Below are 25436 nucleotides of genomic sequence, written 5' to 3' on the forward strand. Positions count from 1 at the left end.
ACAACAAAGCCCTGTTTCTCTGTCCCTCAAGAAGCAATGTTTGGGGTGTTCTGGAGTCTCTGGGGTCGTTGGTATTTTTTCACCCCATTCCTCCTGGGTGCAGGTGTATGCTGGGTCACACCCACCTCCTCGCAGCACGGGCACTTACAAGGGCGATCACCAAGGGAAGTGGGTGGGGGAAGACTTTGCAAAATACCGAGCAGAATCTGGGCTTCCCAGTCCCTAACCTCAGACACTGCTGGTCTGGTCCGGTGGGAACTGACAGATCGGGCCTCCCGGATGATGGAACTAGGCTACACTCCGTGGGGTCCTTGATTGGATCCAACCTGCATTGAACCGCTGGGATCTTCCCAGAATCCCCCTACCCTTTTTCCATCTGGGAAAAGAGCTGATGAGAGCGTTATCCCAAGACGGCCCCAACCTGCCCAAACCTGGAGGAAAAGGAATCCCGAGAGCCAGCTCTGGCCCATTACCCTGAGGCTCGCGCCTTCTCACACACATCCTAAATTTAGCCTTGGAGGTGTGAGTATCCTAACTTTCGGCAGCGGCACTTTCCCCCAGAACTACACTTCCCAGCAGGCCTGGGGAAGAGCCCCGGCCGCGTGTGGGTGAGCAACAGTCCACCAGGGGCGGGCCTGCGGGCGAGTGGGGCGGGGACTGGGGGGAGCGGGGAAGCGGGTGGTGAGCCGGGAAGCACCAGGCAGGCGGCTGGCCTGAGCTGCCCCGAGCTGGGCACAGAGCAGAGGCGGGGAAGGTAGGGGCTAAGGGGCGTGGCCTCTAGTCCGCGTGACAATGTGGGAGGATGGTCCGACGCCAGCGGCGGAGCTGGACTTCGAGACTAGGCGAGACCGAATGACCGGGGCGTGGCCGAGCAGCCAGGGGGCGGGGCCTGAGGGCGGCCTCGGCAGTCCCCAGCGACGCAGCGCCCCGGGTCGCACCGTAGCAGCTCAACTTCTGCAAGCTTGGAGGGGACCTGCGGTAGCCTCCCTTCACCCCCACTTCTGGGGTCACTGCCGTGAGTGAGCCCCGAGGGAAGACCTTGGGTGGAGGGTGCTGGGGGAGTATTTCCTGCACTTTCTCTCCTACAGATGAGTAGGTGGGGTGAACCTAGACACCTGGGCTCCTTTTTGGGCCGCGGTCACCAGCTGGCGGCCGGCCCCTTGACCTCAGTCTGTCCCTTCGGACATTATAGCTGCAGCATTGGCAGTGGGTGTAGGGTATTCCAGGCTGTAGACTCAAGTCACTCGATACCCCCGGATCCCTTCGCTGCGCAGGACGGGGAGAGGGGCCCGGATCGAGTTGCCTTTGACATTTCCACCCCCACCTTACCCCTGGGAATTGTGTTGGACAAACAACTCAACGTGGAATGGCCTCCCTTCAGTTGGGTTGGGCCTGACCCTCCCCGTTAGAGCTAGCTAGAGGCCGGAAGCCAAGATTGAGGTTGACCATCAAGTGGGGAGAGGCTTGGCTAGGGCAAACCCCCACCTACCAGCCTTAGCCGGTGGTTGGCCAGATGGCGGAGGCGGCAGATTACAGGGGTCTCCAGGGCCACCGTTAACACCGGAACCGCAGTCCCTGTACCAGATGCCATTAAAACTGCCACTTCCCACCCCCAAGAAGCCTTCCTGGAGCCAGCAGCAGCACCAGCCCTTGGGAGGACAGGCCTCACCATGCCCACATCCACCCGATGGAAACCTGTCCCACCCCTTTGGCCACAAAGCTCCTCTCCTCTACTGCATTCAGAGAGCCAGTAATTATCTCCCATTCCTAAAACTTACCCTGTGGGGGTTAAACTGGGATTTTGGACTCAAGAAACCTTGCTACCTGAGTGACTTCAAACAAGCTCCTTTTTCTGTTTGGGCCACTATTTCCTCATCTGTAAAGTGGCACTGCTGCTATGCACCCCCCAACCTGGTTCAGCGTTATTGTTAGGGTTCAGGGCCTGTGGGTTTTTGTTCTTCACCAAAGAACCTCAGAACTGTAGTAAGAAAAGATTCTTAGAACCCAAGTGTTTGAAAAGGCTTTTGAGGACACCTTGGTGGCCTCTCCATGCCTCCAGGGGTCATTAGATGGTTGGCTTAATATGATAGTTTTGAGGATGAGCTATCTCTCTTATATTAGATACAGACCCTTTCTCCCTAGATGCCCAGAAGGCACCATGGTTGTCTTGAATGAATTTTGGTGGCCTGGTCTGCCAAAGCCTGCTTTGGGTCTTGCTTAGCTTAAGGGCTTAAGGGTGTCCATGGTGGCTCAGGTGGTAAAGAATCTGCCTGCAATGAACCCAGGGTTCGATCCCTGGGTTGGAAAGATTCCCTGGAGATGGGCATGGCAACCCACTCCAGTATTCTTGCCTGGAGAATTCCATGGACAGAGGAGCCTGGTGGGCTACAGTCCATGGGGCCACAAAGAGTCAGACGTGACTGAGCGACTTAACACTAGCTTAAGGGCATCAGCTAAAGGCTACTGCCTACACTTTCCAGGACTTTTCTAACCTACGCCTACAGGAAGGGAGTCCATAGTGGGGTGGGGGAATTTTGAAGGCTAAATCGTGTAGGATGAGAGAAAGGGAGTAAGAGGCTGTTCTAGACCAGCTGGAACTAACCAATTTTGAGAGTTAGGGGAAGGAGCTCAGAGATAAGGCCCCGAGATAGAACCTCACTGGTAGGGGATGGGGGAGGATATTGTTGGGAGCTGTATATTGACATCTGGGATCAAACTTCTGATCGGCACCTGGCATTCTTGATAATGTCCTTGGGGGAGAGTAGGGGAGGTGAGAACCCTGAGCAGTTCTGGCAAGTCCTTGGAAGTCTCTGGGGACTTGGAAACAGACACTGGAATCTGGGAGGAGTCTAATTACTGTTTGTCAGTCTCCTCTTTCCTCCCCACCATGCCCCCCCCCCCCCACCAACCTCCAGCTGGAGCAGATGGGCAGCTGGCGGGCTGGCAGTGTATATATCTGTGTATGCACCTGGTTGGTGCTATTTCTTTGTTGGACTCTGCCCTGAGGGCGGGGACAAGAAGGGTCAGTAGCCTTGAACAGCAGGTTAGGACATACCTCCTCCCAAGTCTGTGTTTCTCTGCAGTCATATCTGAGTCTTTAGCATACAGTATGCATAAGTGTATATGTGTAGTAGTGGGTGTCTGACTGCCAGAGAGTTGGGGGTGGGGAAAAGAAATTGACCCAAGATGGGAGGGTGAAATTTCCTAGAGCAGGTAGCCTAAAGGATTTAGGTTAAGGAAGGAATGAGGTTGGTAGTCATAGGATAAGCCTGGGTGGAAATGGAATCAGAAGGACAGGTGAGACCATGTATGCCTTGAGCCTCAATTTGAAAAGCTTAGTCTTCTGAACATCATGGGGGTCTTGAGCAGCTCCCTGAACTAGGGAGAGATGTAATCTGATAAGTGCTCTAGAAAGATCAGGTTAGTACCTGGGAGCAGAAGGCCTTGGGGGAAAAGAAGTTGAAATCAGGGAGGCCTATTGAGGAAGTGTCGCAATGGTGCAGGAGAGAAATAACAGTGCTCCCATGAGGATAGGAGCAAGCAGGACAGTGGGAGAGTGCTGGAGACAAAGCCAGGAGGTAACTGGCCCACAGATGTGGGTGCTGGGAGCAGAGCAGGAAGGTGAGCAGGGACAGGGACTTGGTGGTCCTGATGGCTAAGAGTAGAGGGGCGTTTGAGAGCAAAGAGAGGGAGATGTGAGAAGCCTCCAGGCCTTCATACTAAGCTCCTGACCCTTTCCTAATGTCCAAACCCACCCTGCCCTCCCCCCAGCCCAAACCAGGCCCTAGGACTGAGTCTGGCTTCAAGTAACTTGTCTAATCTCCAGATTTAATATGGCTTCTGACTCAAGATTAAATTCCATGTCTGAGCCATTCCCCTTCCTTTCTCCTCTCCCCCTCCTGCATGGGGAAGCCAGCCCTCTGCAGCCCTATGCACGGTGTTAAAGATCTCAAGGAGCTCGCAGGCTTGTCTGCCTTCTCACAATCGTGGCCACCACTCTGGGAGACTAGGCCTTCTCCAGATCCTTCCCCTTCTCATCAGCCTGAACAGCCCCCATGTGTGATCCAGGGAGGCCTGATTAATTCTGTGATCCTGGACAGCTCCCTGACTCTGTCTGGGTTTGTTCCTCCACCAGGAAAATGGAGATGCATGTCATCTGCCCCTCCCCTTTCAGAAAGTGAAAGTGTTAGTGGCTCAGTCCTGTCCCACTCTTTGAGACCCCATGGACTGTAGCCGGCCAGGCTCTTCTGTCCATGGAATTTTCCAGGCGAGAATACTGGAGTGGGTTGCCATTCCCTTCTCCAGGGGACTTTCCCAACCCAGGGATCAAGCCCCAGTCTCCTGCATTGTAGGCAGATTCTTTACCTTCTGAGCTACCTCTCCTTTCAGAGTTCTAATTTTGGCAAACAGGGTGCCCATGAGAAAGGGTAGGTAAGGTGCAGACAGAACATCCTGGTAAGAGTAAAGTCTTGAGATCCCAGTATACAAATGCCCAAAATACACACTTCTTTCTTACAAAAGCAAATGTAAATACTGTGGAATGAGAAGGCTCAGTGCCACCTCTCTCTTCCCCTTCCTGAATCAGGCCGGCCAGGTTCAGATTGGCTTTGTCGGGTGCCCGCCTGCCCGCTCCTTCCTTAACTGGGGGCTGATGCCCCAGAATTCTCAGGAGAATTCCCAGGCCTACCCCCGCCGCCGCCGCTCTGGGAGCCACACAGGTTATAAGACTCCCGAGTCCGTCGCAGCCGCAACCATGTACACCTTCTTGCCTGACAACTTTTCCCCTACCAAGCCCAAGCCGTCCAAAGAGCTGAAGCCGCTGCTGGGCTCCGCGGTGCTGGGGCTGCTGCTCGTGCTGGCCGCGGTGGTGGCCTGGTGCTACTACAGCGCCTCGCTGCGAAAGGCGGAACGCCTGCGCGCCGAGCTGCTGGATCTCAACCGCGGTGGCTTCTCCATTCGCAACCAGAAGGGCGAGCAGGTGTTCCGCCTGGCCTTCCGCTCGGGCGTCCTGGACCTGGATTCCTGCAGCCGCGACGGCGCCCTGCTTGGCTGCTCTCGCACAGCGGATGGGCGCCCGCTGCACTTCTTCATCCAGACCGTGCGACCCAAGGACACAGTCATGTGCTACCGCGTGCGCTGGGAGGAGGCGGCTCCGGGGCGCGCGGTGGAGCACGCCATGTTCCTGGGCGATGCTGGGGCGCACTGGTACGGCGGCGCCGAGATGAAGACCCAGCACTGGCCCATCCGCCTGGACGGCCAGCAGGAGCCACAGCCCTTCGTCACCAGCGACGTCTACTCCTCCGATGCCGCCTTTGGCGGCATCCTTGAGCGCTACTGGCTGTCATCGCGCGCGGCGGCCATCAAGGTCAACGACTCGGTGCCCTTCCACCTGGGCTGGAACAGCACGGAGCGCTCTCTGCGACTGCAGGCGCGCTACCACGACACGCCCTACAAGCCGCCCGCCGGCCGAGCCGCTGCTCCCGAGCTCAGCTACCGCGTGTGCGTCGGCTCGGACGTCACCTCCATCCACAAGTACATGGTACGGCGCTATTTCAACAAGCCGTCCAGGGTGCCGGCACCCGAGGCCTTCCGGGACCCCATCTGGTCCACGTGGGTGCTGTACGGGCGCGCGGTGGACCAGGAGAAGGTGTGGCGTTTCGCCCAGCAGATCCGCCAGCACCGCTTCAACAGCAGCCACCTGGAGATCGACGACATGTACACGCCTGCCTATGGCGACTTCGACTTCGACGAGGCCAAGTTTCCCAACGCTAGCGACATGTTCCGCCGCCTGCGCGACGCTGGCTTTCGCGTCACGCTTTGGGTGCACCCGTTTGTCAACTACAACTCTTCCCGCTTTGGTGAGGGTGTGGAGCGGGAGCTGTTTGTGCGCGAACCCACCGGCCGGCTGCCGGCTCTTGTGCGCTGGTGGAATGGCATCGGCGCAGTGCTCGACTTCACGCGCCCCGAGGCCCGCGACTGGTTCCAAGGACACCTAAGGCGACTGCGCTCGCGCTACTCCGTGGCCTCCTTCAAGTTTGACGCTGGCGAAGTCAGCTATTTGCCCCGGGACTTCAGTACCTACAGGCCGCTGTCTGATCCCAACATCTGGAGCCGGCGCTACACCGAGATGGCGCTGCCCTTCTTCTCGCTGGCCGAGGTCCGCGTGGGCTACCAGTCCCAGAACATATCATGCTTTTTCCGCCTGGTGGACCGCGACTCGGTGTGGGGCTACGATCTGGGGCTGCGCTCGCTCATCCCCGCGGTGCTTACCGTCAGCATGCTGGGCTACCCCTTTATCCTGCCGGATATGGTGGGTGGCAACGCTGTATCTGAGCGCTCAACCAGCGGCGGCGATGTGCCGGAGCGCGAGCTGTACGTGCGCTGGCTGGAAGTGGCCGCCTTCATGCCAGCTATGCAGTTCTCCGTTCCGCCCTGGCGGTACGACGCTGAAGTGGTGGCCATCGCGCACAAGTTCACGGCGCTGAGGGCCTCTCTCGTGGCGCCACTGTTGTTGGAGCTGGCGGGTGAGGTCACTGACACGGGCGACCCCATCGTGCGCCCCCTCTGGTGGATCGCGCCCGGCGATGAAACGGCGCATCGCATTGACTCACAGTTTCTTATCGGAGACACGCTGCTCGTGGCACCCGTACTGGAGCCGGGCAAGCAGGAGCGGGATGTCTACCTGCCCGCAGGCAAGTGGCGCAGCTATAAAGGTGAGCTTTTTGACAAGACACCAGTGCTGCTCACCGATTACCCCGTTGACCTGGACGAGATCGCTTACTTCATCTGGGTATCCTGACCCAGTCCAGGGTCCAGAAACCTAGCAGCCCTAACCCTAGTCTTCATGTAGGCCTTTAACCCTCAAAATCACAACCGTGTATCCCCCAGGAAGTCCCCAACTTTATACCACCCACTAAGTGGGTAATTGACCTAAATGTGCTGGAACCGGCTGCTGTAGTGCGGGGGAGAAGACACTGAAGCAACCACCCCCACCCCCAACTCCAGTGCACAATTGTTACAGCCGTCCTCTCCACCGGCACTCCAGTCTACAGAAACTCCTTCCCTTGGATGGGGGCAAGAGAGCTCAGAGGAAAAAAATCAGCTCTCTTCTTGTAAAACACAGTTGGGTTTTAAACGCACAGAGAGGGGGACTTTCCGTGGTGGTCTAGTGGTCCACTGCAGGGGGCTGGAGTTCAGTCCCTAGTAGTGGGACTAAGATCCTGCATACCACAGTGGCCAAAACAAAAACAGAAAGGCGCAGAAAGAAGCCTCACCTTCCGTCTTTGTCCTTCTGAAGTGGAGACTTGGTCCTCTTGAAGGTCCCAAAATAGCCTCCTGCCACACTTAGAAAGGGCACATTCTTGGTGTTGGAAAGTGCCAGGCCCCGAGTTCTCAGCACTCGCCTGACCTGTGGCTGACCTGGTCCCACCCAGCTGGCTACAACGGATGGAGGTACTTGGCCAACTGACAAGGAGGCAAGTGGTCCCCTCCCAAAGGCCGGGAGGACAGAGCCATCTTCATTGTCCCTCATTTGAGAAGAGACTCCTAACCCCGTCCTAAGGCATCTGTGAACACACATGATGCAGCCCTGGGCCAGGGCCACTGCCTGATGGGCAAAGACTCGCAAGGCCATGCAGGCCAGACTTGGTGCCTTAACTCAAGAACCTGTGTGTGTGTTCTGTGTGTATGTGTGTGTGTGAGACAGAGAGGCACCACGGTCCCTGGGTCTGTGGAATTAACACAATACCTCTGAGGCTGCATAAGCCTGGAGGGAGGGGGCAGGGAGCAAACTTGAGGTTTTAGACTTTGAACCTGGTCCCTTCCTAGGTGATGCCCCTGGGACTCTCATAGAAAATAAACAGCCCTGTCCAGATTTCGCAGCTGCCTCACTCCGTATACACATGGCAGAGGTGTGGCTTAAAAGGGAGCCATGTTAGGGAATTCCCTGGTGGTCCAGTGGTTAGGACTCCACGCCTCTTCCACCACAGTGGGCGCAAATTTGATCCCCAGTTCAGGAATCCCACCAGCTGGGTGGGAAAATAGGGGGCAGAAAAGACAAAAAAAAAAGGGGGGAGGGAGTGGGGAAAGGATGTTTTTATTCTGGCGGTGGTGTGCTTCAGCACACAAACTATTGCATACAGCGACACCCACAAATAATACACACAGGGTAAGATTTTTCATTTTAGTAATTTTTCTTTGCTAAGAAGAGCAGCCAGAGAGTTTTTTCTTCCTTTGCAGCTGAGTCTGGGGAAGGAGTGGCTTGCCAGCCATGGAGAGGTGGGAAATAGGGCAGGGTTCAGCTTCCCTTAACAGCTCTGACAGCAGAATCAGCCCCTCACCCCCTAGAGAATGCATCTCTGCCCACTCCTCCATCCCCTCGATTTTCTTTGTGAAGAATTCTAGTGAAACTTTAGGAACACTCACTCCTGATTGTACCATTCATCTACAAACTGTGTGGCCTTGAGTAAGCTGCTTCACCTCTCTGAGCCTCAGTTTCTTCATCTATAAAATGGTGATAATAATGCCTACCTCCCAGGTTGTTGTGGGAATTATAAGCACAGATGTATGTAAAGTGCCTGGCACAAGTAGGTGCTCAATAAAAGCTATTATAGTAGTTTTTTTTTTTTTTTTCTTGCTTAAAAACAACATGGATTTTTTTTCCAGGCTCCAGGTCCCAGCCCAGCTGGCTCGCTCTGAGCACTCAGTTGAGTTTGAGTTTGTGACCTGGGGGACACTGTGGTCCAGGAGAAAGGCAAGAGAAGAGACATCTGAAGTGGAATGTCAGGAGCCAGGAGTCCCCAGGAGATGGGGAGTACATGGAATTAGCTTCCCTCTCTTTTTGGTCAAGAGCATTTACCAGTCAGTATTCAGTGATGAGCCTTCCTAGGTCCTGGTGCACAAGCATGGGATATGTGTGGAGTGACTGTAGAAGGAAGACATATAAGCTGGGTCCTGGGAAGTTTCCTAAGTGGCCGGACAGCATGACTCACACTTAAATGGCCCTCCACTTCAGACTATGCAGTCTGAAACAGTTGACCTAACCTCTCAAGCAATGGCTTCTTTATCTTTAAAATAGAATTTCTAGGACTCATTGAGATGTGTCTGTAGAGTACTTATGCAAAAATTGGCAAGGAGTAAGTGTTTAGTAAATGGTAACTCCTATTAACTCTTGATAGTAAACAAGGACTAAAGGAAAACTGCCTAAAACTTGTGCTGTATCCTACTGGGTAGCCTCTAGTCACATGTCACTTCTTAAATTTAATTTTTAAATAAATGTAATTAAAAATCCAGTTCTTCAGGCACGCTAGCCACATTTCAAGTGTTCAAAAGCCATGTGTGACTAGTGGCTCACATGTTGGACAGTTCAGACTACAGAACATGTAGCATAAAGTTCTACAGCCCAGCACCAAGCAAGTGTGTGCTGAAATGGCATGGGAGGGTGGAGGTGGGTAAAGTAATCCGGAGGGCCTAAGTCATCTGGCCTGGAGGAGGAGTATCCTTTAGCAGAGCACTGAGGGAGCTCCCTGACCGTCCAGCAGCTAGGACTCCACGCTTCCACTGCAGGGGGCTAGGGTTCGATCCCTGGTCATCAGGGAACTAAGATCCCACAAGCCATGTGGTGTGGCCAATTGAAAAAAAAAAAAAACAAATGAAGTCAAATGTTAAGAATTTTAAGAGGGCGTTGAGGGCAGGCAGCTCAGCTGGAGGAGGGGACACAGCATGCCCACTGAGCACTCACTGTCTGCTAGGGCAGGGCCAGAAGGCAGAGTGCCCTTGACTGGCCACATCCCAGCCAAATGGGCCTTGACTTGTAGTCTGGTTTCTAGTCTGGCCTCTGCCATTGACCCCATTAATCACAAAAGCACAGATGAACGAACTAAAACACTGAAAAAAGGAAGAGGGCATTGACTTGAGTCACACAGATTAGTCCCCAAGGCTGGACTGGAACCTGATGTTCTGTATTGAGATACCTAGAATCTGCCGCCCAGGCTTCACCCATCTTTCAACAGCTTGGCCCAGCTCCTGTCTGTACACATCCAAGGTTGTGAAATCACGGAAACGTATGTCTTTGAAGCAGCCACCCAATGGGTCCGATTCTAGACCAAGAAGTGTTTCCCTTTCCCCCACTGACAACAAAAAAGAGGTTCAAGAAGTTGGGGGTGGTGGCTGGAACGGTAGGAACCATGAGAAAGAGCTGGTCTTGGGATGGGGGGAGGGGAGGGACCAGGACTAAAAGCTCCCTCTACCCATTTGCTAGGATGCCAGAAACTCTGCCCCCTTGGAGCCTTGTGCAGCCCCCCACCATCCCTGCCAGCACCTCTTGTACATTCCATGTTTATCTCTGCACATCGGGGTGGGAGGGAGGGCTAATTCCCCTCGATGGAGCTTCCAGCAGCCTTGTCATGGCCATTCCCCACTGGTCTTTTCTGTACCACTCAGGGTGGGGGTAGAGAGGCTGGTATGCAGGAATGGAGAACTCCCTTCTCCAGCGGTAATGGGGGCGGGGAGCTTGAGTGGACACTGCAGAATATCTGAGACTGGGGACTAACACCCCCGTTCTGTGACCACGTACAGCCTTAGAGTCTGCCCCAGTTTCCCTTCCAGCACTATATGAGTCAGCTGAACTCTGGCCAAGTCCTCTCTCAAGACCAAGATTTGAATTTTCTGGGAGGCTCTTTGCTCTGTTCTCCCAGATCTGGGCAAAGGATCCCTCACCCTGGTTGACTACAGAGCCAGTAAGTCTTCTTTTGTTGGTTCCCCTCACCAGGATTTCTGGTCCCTTTTCTCAAATCCAAGGCAGTATTGACTTCTCCATCTCCTGGCCACTACCCCATGTCAGATCTTATCAGTTCTAGCCTGGACCATTGCAGCGGATTCCTCACTGTCCACTCTTGAACACTTCAATTCAATCAGTATAGCAGGCAGCCAAGCAAATCTTTCTGAAATTCAATCAGGTCATTTAGGAAAAAATTCAAGCTCTGATGTTCAAGACCTCTAAGATCTAAATTCTTCTCACACTTTTGTTTTGCTCACACGCACATGCTTATGAGCATATTTTGAAAATCATTTGAAGAGATACTCCCTTCTGTTCTGGGAACAGCTGCACAGCCCATCCCTATGAGAGGAGGCCTGCCCAGACCAGCCTTGAAGAAGACTGCAGCGGCAGCCCGGTGATTTCCTTTCCTGCCATTGTCCAACTCAGTGGGACTTCTGCGGATGCCCTCCCCTCTTTGGTACACACCCCAGCTCCCAAGGAACAACATGGTTTTTATCTTCAGGCTAGCTATTTTATTTCATCTTGCCCAAGGATCTTTCCAGCAGCTTGAGGGGAGGAGAGAATTTCTTTTTTTCAAGGCACTTTACCATTTTAATGGACTATAGGGGAAAAGAGAAACTGAAATTTTTGTTAAATTGAGGCATCAGTAACATATTAACTTCAGGTATTCAGTATAATGATTTGTTATTTGTATATATTGCTAAATGATCACCACAGTAAGTCCAGTTAACAGCTGTCATCAGTTACAAAATTTTTTTTTTCTTGTAATGAGACCATTCAAGATCCACTCTCCTACCTACTTTTAAATATGTGATACAGTATTAACTATAGTCACCATGCTGTTCATTACAGCCCAATGACTGTATGTATTTATTTTACAACTGAAAATTTGTACCTTTTCACCCCCTCACCCATTAAGAGAGGGGAGAATTCTTGGCCTTATAAGGTTAAGCCCTGAGTCTGAGGGTGGGGTTGGCGGAGTGGGGAAAACTAAGGAGGAAGAGGTTCAGTCCCTGGGCAGGGAGGGGGTCCCGGTCTGAAGAACAGGAAGAGACTTTGCCTCTGACTCAGTATCCTACTGCTGTCTTTCCCCTCCATAGCCCCTTTCCCCTCCTCGGGGGGTCCTGTTGAGAGCTTCCTATTACATAATCTGAGGTGGAGGCAGGGTAGGAAGGGAAGGAAGTGAAGGGGGAGGGTTAGAAGGAAGGTGGAGAGCAAGCTTTGCTGGACTCTGTAGCACAGCCTCTAGGGGGCTGCAGTGGGGTTGGCACTGCCCCCCTCTAGAGCCTAAGGGACCCGCTGGATCACTCAGGGAGCAGTCAGCCTCTGCTTCTCACCAGTGGGGGCCCCACCTGGGGTCCCACACTGGCACCAGTATTTCAATTTAAATTCTACAATTAAAATCACCCCTATAGCTTCATGCCTTTAGATCTTCAATTCAGCAAACAACTGCTTACTGTGGAGGTATAAGATACTGCCTCTGAGAGTCAAAAGGGCATTTTGGTTTTCCAGAGCCTCTATCAAAGGCCCCCAAGAGGGGGCAACTTAGGACCACCCTCGTGGAGATTAACTTACTAGAAGCTTCTTCACCCCAGGATGGGCTTCCCTGGTGGCTCAGAGGGTAAAGAATCTGCCTTCGATGCAGGAGACCTGGGTTCAATCCCTGGGTCAGAAACCCCTGGAGAAGGGAATAGAAAACCACTCCAGTATTCTTGCCTGGAGATTTCCATGGACAGAGAAGCCTAGTGGGCTATAACACGTGGGGTTGCAAAGAGTCAGACACGACTAAGGACTAACATTTCACCCTGGGGTGGTGCAGGTGGTAGTGGAGAAAATAAGTGCAACTCCAAGAGAAGCCTCTTTGGGTGTAGGTGGGGACAGAACAGTGTTTAGAGAATGAGTGGTTGTCAGGGAAAGCTTCCAGGAGGAGATGCTCTGGAACCTGGATGGAGGGCCTGAGACTGAAGGGGAAATTGCAGTCTTAGCCCCATAACCCTTGAACAAGCCCAGACAGCCAAAAGCAAAGTGGTGATGACAACAAAGCCCACTCACCTGTTAGACCCCAATCTCAGTTCTGCTCTCACCCTCCCTCATCCACTGCCCATTAACATGCCCCAGTCACACCTGTCAATTCGTCCCACAAAGTGAGCAGCTGAATGCAATTTATCCACCCCCCTTCTCCAAAGTACCTGTGTTTTAATGGAAAACTCTGTAAGGCCTAGAAGAATGACTCCAAAGCTACACAAGATATTCTAAAATAAGAGTCCCCTGAGGCACCTAATTCTCGAAGGACCTCACATATAGACAATTGCCAGGGCCATCCAGCTTCTTAAGCCTCAATATTCCCAGCTTAAAAAAAAAATGAGCAGCAGAATCAGGTCATTTTCCAGGTCCCTTCAAACTCTGATGTACAAGTGCTGAGCATTTTGAGATTCCACAGACTCCCTCAGACTCCCATGCTGAGAGCACAGGGCCGGCCAGCCCTCATTAGGAGGCAGCCAGTCTGTGGTTTGGCACCACTGCCCAGCAGGCATTTATTAAATCAGTAGGATGTGGTCCCTGCTGGCTTGGAAAGAGAACACTAAGCTCCAAAAACTTCCTGCAGCAGGCCTCCTTCAGGGAGTGTCGCTTGGAGGGGTGAGGAACAAAACCGTTCAGGCCCCTGGCAGGGCTCCAAGATCCTGTTCACTAGTACTTCTGCCCTGTCTACACGGAGGGGCGGTGACTGAAAACATCTGGAAGCCTGTCGGAGACCCGGGTGACTTCTCTATTTCGTCTGGGGGTGCCTGCTCTTGACCCTGGTAATCCAGGTTGACCTTTGCCAATGCCCCTTCCCAGCCAATCTTCTGCACTTCATTGGGCAACAACCCTCTAATGAAATCCACATGAACCCAGCTGCTAACAGCTCCTGGAAGGGCTGTAGGATCTAACACCTTCCCTGCGTTCTGTGAGCCCTAGTAGCAAGCGTTAAGAGGGCCATGGCCCAACTCTTGCGCCTCTGGATCTTCCAGCAGAATTGTGGAGAAAGGGAGTAGGTAGGAAGAGAGGAATGCCAATGAGCAAGGCCTGCTAAAGGTGGAGAAGGCTGCAGCAGGCGAGGATGGCACAGGGAAGTGACAGGGCTGCAGGTGGCCCAGCAGAGGCCCCAGGCTCAGGCCTGCTCCTCGCCAGTGACCTCAGTCACACTGACACCACGCTGACCGTGGGAGTCAGGACTGGGCCGGGAGGCGGGAGTGTGTGTCATTGACCTGGTGGCCCAGGGCTGCCTGACCCTCCTGTCCCTGTTGTGACTGGGGATCTGTTCCAATGTTCTCTAGGTCTCTATTTTAGGAAATACTTACTGAGCACCTGCAACATGTGTCCCTGGTGCCAGGAAAAGATACATCAGTGAGTACAATCCTACTCTGTTACCTGCGGAGGACTGGGGGACCCACTGTGGATACCAAACTCCACAGGTGTTCGAGTCCCACTATGGGTCCTCGGCACCTGTGGATATGGCGGGCAGACCCAATTCCTTCACTCCAGTCCCACTCACTGGTTGTCCTGTCCACTAAAAGCCACAACATCTCAGGCACGTCGGTGGGGTGGGGTGAAAGTGCCTGGAGGTCCAGGGGCAGAAGAGCTACCCTGGTCATGTTGGGTCTTCCTGATTCTGACTCCCTCCCTCAGCTTCTCTGGGGTACAGTGTTTGGACCCAGGGTTCCCTCCGGCTAAGGTTGGAGCTCTGATCCACTCTAGTTTTCCTTCACCGCCCCCTGCCCCACGCCCATAGCAAAAGTCCATGAAATAAATACAGCAGGTTAGAGGGAGAGAGAAGCTGCTTGAAGTTTATTCATAAAGTATAAGGAGGCACTCACTGGACCTGGGCTTTTTTTTTTAAACTCCTCCTTTCCCTTCCTTTCCACCTAGCTGAGATTCTTGCTTGCTCTCCTCTGAGAGTCCTGAGCTGATTTTACTAGCCTCTCTGCTCTCTGCTATAATAAGCCACAGACCAAGGAAGTGAAGTGAAGTGAAGGCAGGTCATCTCAGAAGGCCCTGAAGGATCCTACTGAGGCAAAAGGCCGGACTCTGGTCAGTTCAGGTCGCTGTGGAGCAGAGAAACTGGTGTCCTTCTTGGAGTGCTGCCTTCATCTCCTCAAACTGAGCCAACTGGCAGGCATCCTCCAGCCCCAGCCAGCGGTAGGCTTGGTGCTCGTGGGAGAGGTGGACCTCCACATCGCAGTCCTTTACCTCCGCCAGCCAGTAGATGACAATTTTAGGCTTCTCCCTGGCCACGTAATTGAGCTCCCTTCTGAAGCCCTCAATGATGGTCAGCTGGCTTGCTTCTATGCCTGCTTCCTCCTGGGTCTCCCGAAGGGCTGTTTCCAAGTCACTTTCTCCTGGTTCCACATGGCCTGGTGAGGAAAAAAGAAGAGGAAGCAAATATAATCATCAACAAAGCTTGATTTTCCAGGTCAGATGATTTAAAGCTGGGGTCTCTGGTGACTTTTCTAGGTGTTGCTAGGCTTTGGCAATATCCTATACTGGCGGGGAACAGGGTACAGGACGGGGAGGGTCTGGCTCTGTGGTGTCTGGGCAAGACCCTTCCCCACCCCAACTTCGCTACAGAGAGTGAAACAAACCATACATTTGGCAAGTCTGGTCTAGAATGCTGCTCCTCGATGTGGAAGAATCGGCCTCCCCCAGACCTCTGCTCTATTTTCCTCTGGAGCTCTCTTCATCCCATGTTCTCACGGAGACCCTTCCCTGGGAGACCTTAACGTGACTCTCCCAAGGAGGGGTGGTCCTTTCTTGCCAGGTGGGAGCTGGCTGAAGAGGGAGGTCTTCACTTATAGCCCACAGTGAGGACTTAACACTGTCTGCAGTTGGTGCCCGAAGTCCCAGGGCCAACGGTCAGGCTCTAAACCCTATACCAAGGCACCAGCAGCTGTTTCCAAGTAGCTATCAAGGCTCTTCCAAATTGTTTTCATCTTTCTAACTGAGTAAGGCCAGATTCTAGTTTCATAGGGAAAGTCCTGATGGGAACTTAGACTAAGGACAAGCCGAGAGCCAGTTCTAAGAAAATTTGTTGGCAAGGACCAAACCCAAGCAGACAACTGCCAAGAAACTGTTGTAAGAGAACTTGAAGCTCTGCAGACTGGAAGCAGCCCTCGGCTTTGCCTCAAGGCCCTCCCTGCAAATTCTCAGCTTGCCCAAGGGGGCCAAGAAGGCCTGGGAGGGGTCTGGCAGCCTCGATCAACACATGGCTTCAACAAGTTGCTGGGGGCTCCTGCTTCGGGAGCTCCTGGGAAGCAGGAATTCTTAACTGTTCTCTTCTTAGCTCAAAGACAGGGCTACATCCTAGTCTCCTCCTTCCCGGGGGTCCCCAGAGCAGCGCCCCAGTCAGCTGCTGCTGCACAGCTCCCACAGAAAGCAACCAGGAGTCTGGACTTAAAATTCCATTTCTGTCCATGGCTGCTGGGGCATTTTCTCTGGAAGCACCTCCATATAGCTGTGGACACAAAGATAGGCAGGTACTGCATCGGGGGAGGCAGGTGGGAGGGATGCTGGTGGGCAGAGAGGTGACGCTGATTCGGGATGCTTGACCTTCCCTCAGAACTGTGTGCGAACCTCTAAGCACACCCCACCCAACAGCATCTATTCAGCATTCTGCCCAACAGTGCTAAGATGGTAACTTCTCCCCCGCCTAAGGCAGGGAAAATTCAGAGATTTCCTTTGAAATCTTTCATTGACAGGCACCATGCAGTGTGACTCAGGTGGTCAGGAGGCAAGTGTGAATATTCCTATTCATAGTATTGGTGACACCTCTTTTTTTATTTTTTCACTTTGTTTCTTCCCAGTGGAACTCAAATGTGCCAATTGTTTTTCCTGTTCCCACTTCCTTGTTCTCCAACCTTAAGATGTTAGTCGCTCAGTCGCATCCGACTCTTTATGACCCCATGGATTACAGCCCACCAGGCTTCTCTGTCTATGGAACTCTCCAGGCAAGAATACTAGAGTGGGTCGTCATTCCCTTCTCCAGGGGATTTTCCCAGCCCAGGGTGTGAAGCCAGGTCTCTCAAATTGCAGGCAGATTCTTTACCATCTGAGCCACCAGAGAAGCCCTCCTCCAACCCTGGAGGAGCCTTGCTCACCTCTCCCCCACCCCACTTCCCCTTAAAGTCTCTGCTCCCTTCTGTCTGGGGGCTGTTCACTCTTAACCTGTAGCCCAGGAATGCCCTAGCCCCAGGGTCCCCAGTGGCCAGCTCAGTGCCTCTTCTCGTTCCCCATCATTCACTGGAGAGGCTGACACTCTGGTGATTGAGACAAGGAAACCTGGTATTCAGTCTCAGAGTTCTATTTCGGTTCTTCTCTGGCCTGGCATGTAGACCTTGTATGCAGAAAGGACCGAGAGCTTCTGCCCACACACCCACCTCCTGCTACACAATCACCGGGAAGCAAGTGCTGTAGGGTGCCTGGCAGCGTGGATTTCTGAACAGCGCTTGGCATCTCCCCACAGCCCACCCCCTGGCCTCCCACCTTTGGGAGGAGTCCAGTGATGAATGCCATCTGATGCCTGTAGCAGCAGAAACTCAATTGCAGCGTTGTCCACCCTGGGGATGAGGCGTCTTCGGAAGATGATCAAGCCACATGCTCTCAGGGCCATGGTCTATCTGAAGGCGTAACAAAGATGTGCCAAGTTACACAAAAACAGGAAGATCCATACTGAGGAGGCCGGAGGGGGGCAGCACTCTGGTGCCGGGGAGTCACACAGACCAGCTAACAGTGACCTCATTACCTACATGCTGAGGACCAATGTGGAGAAGCCAGGAGTCAGATACAGGCCTTTGTGTCTAACTGCAGGCCCCAGCCTCTAGCTGGTAGTGTGGGTCTGTCCCAACTTTTCCGGGTCTCTTTGCCAGAGCAGGGCCCGTGTGTGTGTGTGTGTAGAGATGCGAGATCCTTAGGTGTAAACTCACCAAAACTGGAGAGCTGCTAGGAATGGGAGAGACGCAGTACAATGTCATCATCAAATCCACAATCCCATTTCCCCTCAGCTTGAGACTCTGGAGCAGAGAGACCCCAAAGTATGGTTTCTTTGTATTTTTTAACTTCTATCGTTTAATTATTTTGGGGCATAGTTGATTTACAATGTTGGTTAGTTTCTGCCGTACAGCAGAATGAATCATTATACATATACCCACTCCATTTTAGATTCTTTTCCATATAGGTCATCACAGAGTATTGATTAGCATTCTCTGGGAAACAATGTGGTTTCTGATGGCTTAGAAGGGTCACTTAGGAACGGTGGCTTAGTGTTCTAAAAATTTATTTGTTACTGGTTTTTTTCAGTCTTTTATGTTTTGGAATGTGATACATTCACATGGTCCAAAATTCAAAATATAAAGGGGCACCCATGGTAGAAAGTCTTCCCATCCCATCAGAGGCGAACTAGCAGAGTGGTCAAGAGTATGAACCTGGAGCCTGGGTTCAAGTTCAGGCTCTGCCATTCATTCACCATGTGATGAGCTCCCAAGGCTCAGTTTCCTCAGCTGTGAGACAGGATAATAACAGCTCTACTCTAAAGGGTTGCTGTGAGGATTACATGACTTAACTTTGTCAAATGGTTTAGAACAGTGCCTGCTGATTAATAAGCACTCAATAGACTTCAATAGGCACAGAAAAATGTCTGTGCATCATTAATACCGTTTTCTGGAGGATGAGATTATGGGGAAACTTTCATTTTCTGCTCCATATATATCTGTATTATTTGGAAATTTACTGAGACCATTAACTTCATAATCAGCCATACAATAACAACAGAGTTTTTTTTAGTCTTTTCCATTTAGCCTTCTTTCCACTGCAGGAAAAAATGTCAACAACAAAAGACAGGAGGGACTTCCCTGGTGGTCCAGCCTTTAAGACTCTGAGATTCCACTGCAGGGGGTGTGGAACTAAGATCCTGCATGCCATGCGTGCAGCCAAACACACACACACACACACACACACACCCCAAAAAACATGGAAGATCCTTTCAATAAGGCCCTGCTAAAGAAAAACTTGTGGCATTTGTTCATGCAGCAAATATTTATGGAGCACCTACTATGTACCAAGTACTGTGCTTGGCCTTTGCCTTTGCATGAATATAGAATATAGTTTATAGTCTAGTAGGAGAGGAAGACTTTAAATAGTTAAGCAAATTTAAAGATATTTGTCAATAAGGTCTGTGTTCCAAAGGGAAAATGTATGATTGGAAACTTGACCTTGCCTGAGGGATCAAGGTATACTTCCTACACTTGATCTTAGCCAACAGGCCGAGAAGTGATAAGGAATGCTTCCTGAAAGAAAGGTGTTTGAGCAGAGAAGTAAAGGATGAGTAAAAGGTAAACTGGCAAAGGGAAGAAGGAACATGTGCTCCAGGTAGGGGGAACAGCATGGACAAGGGTTCCCGGGTGAGATGGCAGAACTGGAAGAAAACCGGGTATCTAAAGCACAGCTGAGGTCTGAGGGACTGGCCAGGCAGGCAGAGGCCCGAGCTGCAGGGCCTCGTCTGCAGGATTCCAGGGCTGGAGAAGAAGCAGGTGCTCCTGGGTGGCACAACTGATGCTGAGAGGAGTGGCTGGAATAGGAGTGGATGATCTCCATGGCCCCCTTGATGCTGCTCAATCAAGATGAGCTTCCCTGGCGGTCCACTGGTTAAGCATCTGCCTTCCAACGCAGGGTTCAATCCCTGGTTGGGGAACTAAGATCCCACGTGCCGTGGGGCAACCAAGTCCATGTGCCACGACCACCGGGCCTGAGCTCTGTGGAGTCTGTGACCCTCAACAAGAGAACCCCCGCACCACAGTGAAGACCCAGTGCAGCCAAAATAAGTAATTTTTTAAAAAATGAGGTAGAGACAAATGTGCTGCTTGTAAAACACTTTTCAGACACACTAAGTGGAAAAAGAGTGGCTCATAACAGTATGTAAAGTGTGGATCCTTCCAAGTTTAAAATTCATATATAAACTGCTATCAGGGCTTTTATTAAATGTGGTGTTCTGCTCCCTGGTCTCCCAGGGAATAAATACATGCTAAGGACTTTATTCTGGAAGCCAGAAGGAACCCTGTCACCAAAGAACTAGTGAAGGAAGATTTCAAATTACTGGTTACAGGTTTAGGTAGGAATAGGTACCTGATCCCAGACCTTCCTATCGTGATGCTCAGAAAGCATCAGTAAGTTACAGGTGTAGGGTACCTTGCCCCTGCTTCGAGTAGAGTCCCATGAGATGGATGTTGGGACAAGCTTAGGGATCCAAGGCTAGAGTGCACAGTGCCCGGCCTAGGACAGGAAGCCCCTGGGCATTCTTTCACACCACTGCCGTCACCAACGCTGCATGAGGAAACAAAGATGCCTCCATGGGGGCCAAGAGAGACAAGCCTGCGGTGGCCATGTGGCACCACCGGGGAGAGGGCAGCAGGCCAGCACTGTCCTATGGGGAGGAGGCTTAGGTTAGTGACAAGGGTGCACCCTACCAAAACTGTATCTCAGTAGATACCTGTATTCAGTGGTGACCACAGCTAACAGTCAGACCAGAAGAGCTAGGATCAAGAGCCAGGATCAGACAGATGTTCACTTTCTACCTGTGCTCTGTACCCAGAGAGGACAGAAAGGCAGAACTCCTGTTCGTCTCCAATCACTTGGCTTGAGCCAGCTGAACTCTACAGTTTCTCCTTCCTTCCCCATCCATGCAACCATCTCCTTATCCTTTCAGCAACAACTCAGATGTCACCTTTTCTGTGAAGCCTTCTGGCTTCTAATCCCTCCATCTTCTGGGCCTTTAACATGGCCTGAATAATCTACTACTGTCATGTTTGATAAGAGAAACAGAATACTGTAAGAATTCAGGGTAGGGAATAGACCTTGTCCAATCAGGAAGTTGATGGAGAAACCCATGTACCTCTGTCACCTCTGCATCTGGTGTTAGGCCTGAAGTCTCTGTAAGCTGGTGAGGCCAGCAGCTGGAAAGGAAAGCTGACTGTGAAGTGGAAGACTTCTGTCCACTGTCTCCAAGCTCATTGACTTGGGTGACTTGCAGGAAAAGCTGGAGCCCTTTGCCACAGAGCTGAGCGTACACCCAACCCGGGACTTGGAGCAGCTGAAGGAGGTGATGCAGTAGGAATTGGGGAGCTGCGGGCCTGGGTGCTGTCCTGCACCCCAAAGTGAGCCAGCAGATCAGAGTGTCCAGAGGTATGTCCTGCCACCATGCCCGGGATCCGGCTCTGTCCTTCAGTGGACCAGCTGCTACTTCACTTCAACCTTCCAAATCTTGCACAAAATTCTCCTGAGGTCAGCCCTAACCTGGAACTATCCAGGAAGGGACTCCTGGGAAACTCAGTTCCAGCTTAGCTACATGGACATGGTACAAAGCCATCACAAGCACTCACATCTAGTATGGTAAATCTCTGCACCTCTGGCAGGTAAGAGCCAGACTGTGAGCTGTCTCCTGGGACCCAGCACAGCAGCTCTCAACAGATGTTCATTGACTCAACAGAACTATCTCCCCACCTCCCACTCAAACAAATGCTCAGGTTCTGTTCTGGGACTTTGGGAAATAGCCCAGTGTTTTCCTGAAGAGTGCCATTTACATAAAAGTCAATGGAGCTATTGTTGGAAGTTTTCTGTTTTTCTGGAGACCGTGGAGCTGAAACTGTCCTGGGGTTTTAAAGTATCCAGATTTCTTTCTTCCTCTCTCTCTCTCACAGATACACATACACACACTCAAACACTGAGTGGATTCAAACCTCAGGGGGTTAAAGAACACACCATCTAATATGCAAATATGCCTGCAGCCAGATTTCCGAGGTGAGAACTCCAGGCTGACAGCAGGCAATTCACACTTCAGCAAAGTAGCAAAGTGCCTTAGGTGGTTTAAAAAAAACCTGAACAAAACCCCCTCAATGTCAGCAGAAGGTTCCAGAAGCTAAGGAAAAGTGCTCCTGGCTTTCTCTATAGATACAATTCCCTCACCGCCTAGGAGGTTGAGGACTTAGGTGCCAAAAAATAATTCACAGATAAATGTCTATACTGATGTGCTGTGGTCCAATATTTTCATCAAATTAATCAGAGTGCTATTGCAAGCAAGGCTCAACCACAGGAGCTGTCACAAATGTACCTTTAGAAAGAGCTCTCCAAATCCTCCTGCAACCTGTTCCTCATAGTCTAAAATCCCTCTAGCAGAAACAGTATTTCACCCCACCATGTTATCAAGAATCTACCCCATGCAATGTTTTTTTATCTTTTATAATGCTCAAGACAACTCTTCACAATAAGCATTGGTACCTCCAGTTTAAGATAAGGAAATTCAGATGTTTAAAATACTTGCCCAACCGCCTAACTGGTTTGTGAATGCTGAGATTTGAATCTAAGTAAAAGTGAAAAGTGGAAGTATTAGTCACTCAGTGGTATCTGACTCTTTGCAACTTCACGGACTGTAGCCCTCCACGCTCCTCTGTCCACGGAATTCTCCAGGCAAGAATACTGGAGTGGGTACCCATTCCCTTCTCCAGGGAATCTTCCCAACTCAGGGACCTAACTTGGGTCTCTTGCATTGCAGGCAGAATCTTTACCATCAGAGATACAGGGAAACCAAGTCTAACTCCAAAGTTTGTATTTTTTCCACTATACAGCTGTGCTTACCGTGAAACAGCAGGGTGTAGGGCACAAGTGGCCCTGAAAGAGGATACGAAAATGATTTATTAAATTGCTTCCAGTTCCAAAATTCCCACACTTTGATCTACATTCATATGGAGGATTTTAAAGATGTCTAACTGGAATCCTATTCACAGAAGTTTTAGTTGGAGGCTGACATAGATGAAGATCCTGTTGCCCAAAGACAACCCTGGAGGGGTAAAGTGTAGTCTGATGCCCCTAAACTTTGTCTCTCTGATAAAGGTTTCTATGCCTCTGCTTTTGTTTTTTTTTTTTTTGGGGGGGGGGGGGCGGGGGAAGCTGGAGCCTATAACCACACGTTCAAAACCATACCCAGTAGCCTGAGGGTTCTCAAGCACGAAGTATTGGGGACACACTTGATGCCAACCTTGGACAAGCACACAAGTAACTAACTTGGGGCACTCGTGTCCTGGAAATTTGCCCAGGCCACTCCACTATGAGGAGGAAGGTCAACTCTGCCTACCCACAAGCAGCTAGCTATGTGACTGCTCAGCTTCTCTTCACATCACACATCATGATGGTCTCTTCTCCAATTCTCCTAGTCCCTTCTTCCCTTTCGAAGAAGTGAACAGAAATAAGGCTCTCATCTTTGAATAAAGCAACAACAACAACAAAAAGATAAAACTAAAAAAGAAAGAAAAGAAAAACCCCCAACTACCATAAACTGATGAGCTGAGACAAAGAAAATGTTCCCTCAACCTCACCTTTACCTGGACATCTGCCACTCTCTGTTTCAAAGACTAAGCTGCTGCGTCATCTTGCTATCTTTGCTGTTTGGCTGAGGGAGGAAATGGGAGATTTCACCTGTAATGACATGAATACTGGCTTCAAGGATGAAGTCAAAGTCAGACAAGGTTGGGACAAAAATCGTTTCTGGTGAAGGAGAACTGTTAAGTGGCCTATTAGTGCCATCTGCTGTACAATTTTTGCTTTCCAGCAAACATGGGGAATTCTAATACTAGAGCCTGCAAGGATTCATTCTCTCATCTAATGTCTGTTGAGTGTGTCCCATTCGACAAGCAGTGTGACAGGACTGAAGAGTAGATAGGAAGCTGAATACTAGTGAAAGTGGAAGGTATTTAAACAGACAAGTCACTAGATGTATTTTGTGCATCACAAAGGTATGTGTAAGATGTAAAGACAGCAAAGATGGAATGATTATCTTTAGGTCAAGGGGTACTTCCATAAGGGTTTTAAAGGATGACTACGAGTTTGCTTGCTTGCTAAGTCACTTCAGTTGTGTCTGACTCTGTGACGCTATGGACTGTAGCTCTCCAGGCTCCTCTGTCCATGGGATTCTCCAGGCAAGAATACAGGAGTGGATTGCTATCTCCTCCTCCAGGGGATCTTCCCAACCCAGGGATTGAACCCCCCTTCTCTTATGTCTCCTGCATTGGCAGGAGGGTTCTTTACCACCAGCGTCACCTGGGAGGCTTCCCTGGAGGCTTAGATGGTAAAGACTGCCTGTATTCCAAGTATTTTCATCCTTTCTCAGTCAAAAACAGAATGCACAACACAGAAAAGCATGGCTGGCTTTGCAGTGAAAAAGACTTAGCTCCCTAATTCAACAGCATTTTATTTTGAGCAACACACTTCTCTAAGCCTCCTTTTCCAAATAAGGAAATACCAACCTACTATTAACAGTTGTTGCAGAGTTTCAAATAATGTATACCTAGGGTCTGACATATCAGAAGTACTAGATATATGTCACACTTAATCCCTGTATAAAACATCATCAGAAAGCTTCTCTGTTATGTTTTAATGACATGCTCTCAGCTTTCACTAATAGTTGAATAAAAAAATGACTTTTCATATTTTCTGCAAAACTGTCAGTGAACACACTGTTCATCACACCATGTACATCCCTGACAGCCCCCCAAGATGTTTTAATATAGCTACTATGAAGAAATTTCACTCTTTTGAAGAACAAATTGTTTCCTTAATTATTAGTTATTTAACTGACAAGTTTTGAACTAAATTGGGCACTCAATTACAGTACATCTACTGGTTCCATTGGCTAATATATTTTCTTATTTCTAGTATGAAGATAATAGCTACCACTTTTGGAAGAGCTACTACTTGTCAGGCATTTTGCCACGTGCTTTACCTTCATTATTTCACTTAATTTTCACAAGAACCCCATGAGGCATTACTCCTCGTTTTCAGAAGAGGAAAAAGAAAATTACAGCTCAGAGATGAGTCTGGGTAGGGACTCAAAAGCAGATCTGCCCACTCCTAACATCAGTGCTCTCAACCTGGACTCGACACCAGCTACCTTTGGCTATTTGATTGCATTCAACTTCTTTAATGTCATTCATATATTTATTTATTTTTCCCCTTGAGAGATATAATAGATAAATAAGGTCCAAACTAGGCCACAAGGAAAAAAGAAGTTTTTAAATAGTAAGGACTCTCCTGTGACTTCTGTTCTAACTGTCACGATAGTATCCATTCAATAAAGGAAGTAATTAGAAAATATAAAACCTCTCTTGGAAAGTAGGCAGGGTTTAAAGAGTAACAAAGTTAAAACTGAGGCCCAAGGAAGGGAAGGTATGGCGCTAGGGTGGCTGGGCCCCACACCCGGTACTCTGGGTTTCCGACGACCTACCCGATCACCACTCGTTTCGGGACAAACAAGGCTCGCGGGGCCCCCAAAGGGTCTCCCTCCTTTCTCTCTGCAGCGGCTGGAGTCTGGCCTGCCCGCGCCCCACAGCCAGCTGGAGAAAGACAGGTCCACGACCCTACAGCGACCGGAGGTTAGTCAGCTGCAGACTCATTGCTCCGAGCCTCAATTTCTCCGCGGAGAACTAAACCCAGTAATCACTCTTTAAGGCTACTCACCCCGAGTAGAAGGAGGCAAAAGGCGGACCTTGGGCGAAGACTGGCAGTCCGTCGACCAATCCCAAGAGCTGGGTTGCGCTTTGGACGACCAACTGCTCGGGGCGGAAGGATCCTGGACCCGCCTCAA

At 50.8% G+C, this 25436-nt stretch overlaps 2 protein-coding genes across 4 annotated transcripts; one reads left to right on the top strand and one right to left on the bottom strand.

The window, feature by feature from the left end:
* The first annotated feature begins 842 nt into the window (after positions 1 to 842).
* MYORG (myogenesis regulating glycosidase (putative)) lies at positions 843 to 8614 on the top strand. Of its 2 annotated transcripts, none has more exons than XM_061163789.1 (2): positions 843 to 1015; positions 4586 to 8614. In XM_061163789.1, exon 2 carries the CDS (start codon positions 4652 to 4654, stop codon positions 6797 to 6799), a length of 2148 nt encoding a protein of 715 aa, XP_061019772.1. In that variant the 5' UTR covers positions 843 to 1015; positions 4586 to 4651; the 3' UTR covers positions 6800 to 8614. The 2 variants fall into 2 exon arrangements, with proteins under 2 accessions (XP_061019772.1, XP_061019771.1); XM_061163788.1 differs by lacking the exon at positions 843 to 1015 and adding an exon at positions 1034 to 2254 and having other exon boundaries at positions 4357 to 8614.
* Positions 8615 to 14577: 5963 nt separating this feature from the next.
* NUDT2 (nudix hydrolase 2) lies at positions 14578 to 25435 on the bottom strand. 2 transcript variants are annotated; one of them, XM_061163791.1, is made up of 3 exons: positions 25310 to 25435; positions 17297 to 17430; positions 14578 to 15171 (listed from the first exon to the last, which is right to left on the bottom strand). In XM_061163791.1, exons 2-3 carry the CDS (start codon positions 17421 to 17423, stop codon positions 14855 to 14857), a joined length of 444 nt encoding a protein of 147 aa, XP_061019774.1. In that variant the 5' UTR covers positions 17424 to 17430; positions 25310 to 25435; the 3' UTR covers positions 14578 to 14854. The 2 variants fall into 2 exon arrangements, with proteins under 2 accessions (XP_061019774.1, XP_061019773.1); XM_061163790.1 differs by lacking the exon at positions 25310 to 25435 and adding an exon at positions 25077 to 25303.
* Position 25436: the final 1 nt, after the last annotated feature.

Source organism: Dama dama, chromosome 16, assembly GCF_033118175.1.
Source record: "Dama dama isolate Ldn47 chromosome 16, ASM3311817v1, whole genome shotgun sequence".
In the NCBI taxonomy this organism is placed as follows: domain Eukaryota; kingdom Metazoa; phylum Chordata; class Mammalia; order Artiodactyla; family Cervidae; genus Dama; species Dama dama.

Excerpts from the sequence above, each read along its gene's own strand:
- NUDT2 (XM_061163791.1), bottom strand. The coding sequence starts at position 17,423 with ATGGCCCTGAGAGCATGTGGCTTGATCATCTTCCGAAGACGCCTCATC. Across the intron at positions 15,172-17,296 it reads TCACTGGACTCCTCCCAAAG|GCCATGTGGAACCAGGAGAA; the intron begins GTGGGAGGCCAG and ends TTTCCTCACCAG.
- MYORG (XM_061163788.1), top strand. The coding sequence starts at position 4,541 with ATGAGAAGGCTCAGTGCCACCTCTCTCTTCCCCTTCCTGAATCAGGCC.